The sequence below is a fragment of the Anarrhichthys ocellatus genome, unplaced genomic scaffold (assembly GCF_004355925.1).
Source record: "Anarrhichthys ocellatus isolate YVR2014 unplaced genomic scaffold, GSC_Weel_1.0 scaffold48, whole genome shotgun sequence".
In the NCBI taxonomy this organism is placed as follows: Eukaryota; Metazoa; Chordata; class Actinopteri; order Perciformes; family Anarhichadidae; genus Anarrhichthys; species Anarrhichthys ocellatus.
In genome coordinates this window covers 796,858-800,793 of record NW_022280078.1, presented here as the reverse complement: position 1 = coordinate 800,793, position 3,936 = coordinate 796,858, and the positions used below count along the sequence as shown (strand labels likewise).

The window sequence follows — 3,936 nt, the reverse complement described above, 5'->3', positions numbered from 1 at the left end:
TGTGTGTGTGTGTGTGTGTGTGTGTGTGTGTGTGTGTGTGTGTGTTGTAAGGTATTTGCAGGGTTGTTTTTAACGCTGTGGTTGCAGTGTTGTGTGGGGAAAAAAGTGTGTTTCTAACATCAGGTGTGTTGCTCTGCTGTGGGCCCGTGTTTGCAGTGATCTGTGTGTGTCTGTGTGTTGGAGCGGTTCTTCTCACAGTGTCCGTATATTCTGAAGCAGAACTTTCTGCTTTCAGACTGTTTTAACAAACTTGAGAATAACGCCTGGCTTCAGTGCCAAGCCCACGCTTGAGTGGTTGTTGCTCCCGACAGCTCTGTCAATGAATCATTGCACACCAGTAGTAATATTCAATAGTTCATATGCATTCAATTGTTATTTAGTAAAGATAAACTATTGATAACAATGATACTACCCTCTGGTGTGCAATGATGCACTTCTGGAAACTCGTATCGATGTGACTGGTTTTCATGCTGACCAGCTGGCTTGTTGGTGGCTGTGTGACGTACTGACATCTAACCAGCATCCCGTGTTGTTTGTCTCTTTCTATTGTAACGGTTAATGCGTCAGTGGTCAGTCAAGATGGTAAGTGTGTGTAAGTGTGTGTGTAGAGTAGTTATGAGAAGGCCCAGCAGTGTAGGTGGTCGTGCATGTGTCCTCTCTTCCCATAGTGTCCAATATAGTATATATAAACCCTTTAGTGATAGTAACGTCTCCTTCCCTAGTTAAAATAGATGTCCTGCCTTGTATAACATTACACCCACATAAATCCAATTACAGTGCCTCAGTTTTAGTCCATTGTTCTCCATTTAATGTCACTTACTGTACAGTTTACCCAGAAGGCAACTCGGGTAACTTCAGAAGCAAAATATTGTAATTTGAAGGCAACAAAGAACAACAAAATAAATATTTTTCTTGTTTAACAACCTGGCAAACAAGTATCTGAATATCCAAATGTGAATTATTATTCAGCCCAGATTATTGATTGTAAATTAATTGTCTCTCCGAGGTCACCATGTCTTGAGAGGTTTGGTGCATCAGTCAGTTTTACTCTCTGACATTTTAAGATTTAGATTTTGCAGTTGATTTTCGATAACAGGGCGATTATCTGCCTTTTATTAACTGTTCCTTAATTTCAGTTAATTTTGAGTGCAACAACTACAGGCTGCTGATTTTCCCGTCTTGTTCTGTGTAAAGTGTGTTTAGTGGAGGCAGCTGGGCTCAACAGAAGTGCAGAGAAACCTATAGATTCATCTTTATTCCCTCTGTTGTGCCCAGGATCATTCCTCCACATTACTGACTTCATTATGAGTTGCTATGTAGTTTAAGATGTTTATTTGTCTTTTTCTTTTTTAAACCACCAGGCCCCATCTCTGGAGGATTTCAGTCACTTGCCCCCCGAGCAGAGGAGGAAGAGGCTGCAGCAGAGGATCGACGAACTCAGCAAAGAGCTCCAGAAAGAGATAGATCAAAGGTTGGGCCTCACCCTTTATTCTCACCCATCAACACATATCCAGAATAATAAACCCACCGTGGATGTGCTTATGTTGTTCCTCACTCTGACCCATGAACTGCTTATTATCATTAGTCCATCCCATCAGCCCCAGTGCATGTTTGTTCTGTGTCGTTCAGAGATGCCCTGAACAAGATGAAGGATGTGTACGAGAAGAATCCACAGATGGGAGATCCCACTAGCCTGCAGCCCAAGATATCAGAGACCATATGCAACATGGAGAAGCTGCGCTCGGAAATCCACAAAAACGAGGTAAGAAAGGAAGAAGGTTTAGACATAAATAGAGCCAACATTACCTGACTGTAAAACCCCAGAAAGAGGTGGAGGGTACGAGAAGAAAGGATGCTTAAGAGGTTTGTTTGGTCTCAATTTTTGATAGTGGGTCACCTACGTAAAGAGATGCTCTGTGTGGATGATGGCGGAGTCGATCACAATGTACTACTTGTGGTATTAACAGAAGCCTCCTCTCTCCCTCTTTGGTGACAGACTTGGTTGTCTGAGGTGGAGGGAAAGCAGAGCTCCAGAGGAGACCGAAGACACAGTGCCGACAACCACCATCACACTCCTCAAGGCAGAGAGAGGTAAACACTAAATTACTAAGCATTAGGTCTTCATGAATGACATAAGAATCTGAGTAATCTTAGCTTTCAAAATCAGTGAATCTATTCAGTAAGTAGTATGTAACATGAAGTTATGTCTCTACAAACTATTGTTACAATGTTTATTTAAAAACACAAAATCACACTCACTGGCTTTAGATTATGCTTCGTCTTCTTCTTCTGTGTTTGTTTATGGCACCATTGAACAAATAATTCAAATAATAATTCTTGACTTTTGGGGTCCTTCATTTTGTAATATTTTTCTAAGAAGCTTCCAATAAAGCGGTGTAATTTGGTACTCGATATAAGAGAAAATTAAGGCAGAGTTCAATTGGTATTCTTCCATTTAAGTAATTAAAATAAAGTGTTTTCATCAGTGCACAGCAGGTCCGCTAAACATATACAAATTTGAATTACAGACCCATTAAAATAAAGCATTGCTAGCAATTTTGTATGTCATTGTTGAATGTGTTGGAATTCCTCATTAAATGGAGGTAAAATACATTTACATACACCATATGAAAGCTACCATCTTCACTTTTTCATCTAGTAATCCAGTGGTGCAGTTTACAAAGGATTTATTCTCAGAAAATTGACCTCTCTACACAATGCTCCCGCTAACACACATTTTTCATCATGGGAATATGAAGAAGGGATCTTTGTTAATCATGCAAACACCAAGCTCAGCCCTACTGCCTGTTTTCCCGTCAGTCCTGAGGGCAGTTATACAGACGACACCAGTCAGGAGCATCACGCGCCTCAACAGCAGCGCACCAGTCCTCCGAAGCCCGGACAACCGAACCCCGACCTGCACGAGTTCGATGACGAATTCGACGACGACGACCCGCTGCCCGTCATCGGACACTGCAAAGCGCTCTACTCCTTCGATGGTGAGGACAAACGTCTGAAAGTGCTAACTAGCCAGGTGGCTAACTAGCCAGGTGGCTAACTAGCCAGGTGGCTAACTAGCCAGGTGGCTAACTAGCCAGGTGGCTAACTAGCCAGGTGGGCCAGTATGAACGTAAACATGTTGCTACTTGTGGCTACTAGCTTCCAAATGTTAGCAGCTGTGAAACTTCAGATGTGTGCAAGACATAATGCTTATGTGTGTGCCAACATAAAACCTAAATTCATAAAAAGTAGTTTGAGGGATCCAAAGCTAACCCTGGTGTGTGTTTAATGACACTATGGTTTGTTTGACTCTCAGGTCAGAACGAGGGCACGCTGGTGATGGCAGAAGACGAGGTAACGCTCGTTTGGTACCTTTTTTAATAACCAGTTATCCAGACACTCATTACGTTCACTTAAAAACAACCTGTTCATCTTCCACTGCAGGTGTTGTACATCATCGAGGAGGACAAAGGGGACGGCTGGACGAGGGCGAGGAAGCAGGGCGGAGAGGAGGGCTACGTGCCCACTTCCTACGTAGAGATCACCATGGAGAGAAACAGCAAAGGTGCCGTCACCTACATCTGAAGCTAACACTGTGGTCTGTCCTCTCATCCTGTCTGTCGTCCTCGCCATCCTCCCTGCTTTCTCTTCCTCCAAATAACACTACAAAAGGAAAAAAAACAAACCGACAGCATCTCGACACCTGCATGGACATTCATCTGTTTTCTGATTTCCATCCCGTCTCTGTATCCCTCTAACCCTGTAATCATTCGTTCTCTTCATATCTGTTCCACTGATGTTCCAGAGGTGAGTGTCTGAGCACAGAGACAAACATTATTTGATGGTGTTTTGAGGGATTTGTAAGTTGTACATGAGGCATTTCTCTCTCTGTGTGTGTGTGTGTGTGTGTGTGTGTGTGTGTGTGTGTGTGTGTGT

General features: G+C 42.9%; 1 protein-coding gene across 2 annotated transcripts in view; it reads left to right on the top strand.

The window, feature by feature from the left end:
* Positions 1-3,936, top strand: part of fnbp1l (formin binding protein 1-like) — a 40,271-nt gene that overhangs the window by 24,747 nt on the left and 11,588 nt on the right. Inside the window, exons 10-15 of one of the 2 annotated variants that reach the window (XR_004213537.1) lie at positions 1,362-1,471; positions 1,630-1,762; positions 1,997-2,091; positions 2,821-2,999; positions 3,317-3,354; positions 3,445-3,934. Coding sequence is in view for 1 of the 2 variants with exons in the window: in XM_031869709.1 (XP_031725569.1) it covers positions 1,362-1,471; positions 1,630-1,762; positions 1,997-2,091; positions 2,821-2,999; positions 3,317-3,354; positions 3,445-3,565 (676 nt within the window). In the remaining variant the exon portion in view is untranslated. The remainder of the gene's footprint in view (positions 1-1,361; positions 1,472-1,629; positions 1,763-1,996; positions 2,092-2,820; positions 3,000-3,316; positions 3,355-3,444; positions 3,935-3,936) is intronic. The other variant, XM_031869709.1, reaches the window with a different exon arrangement.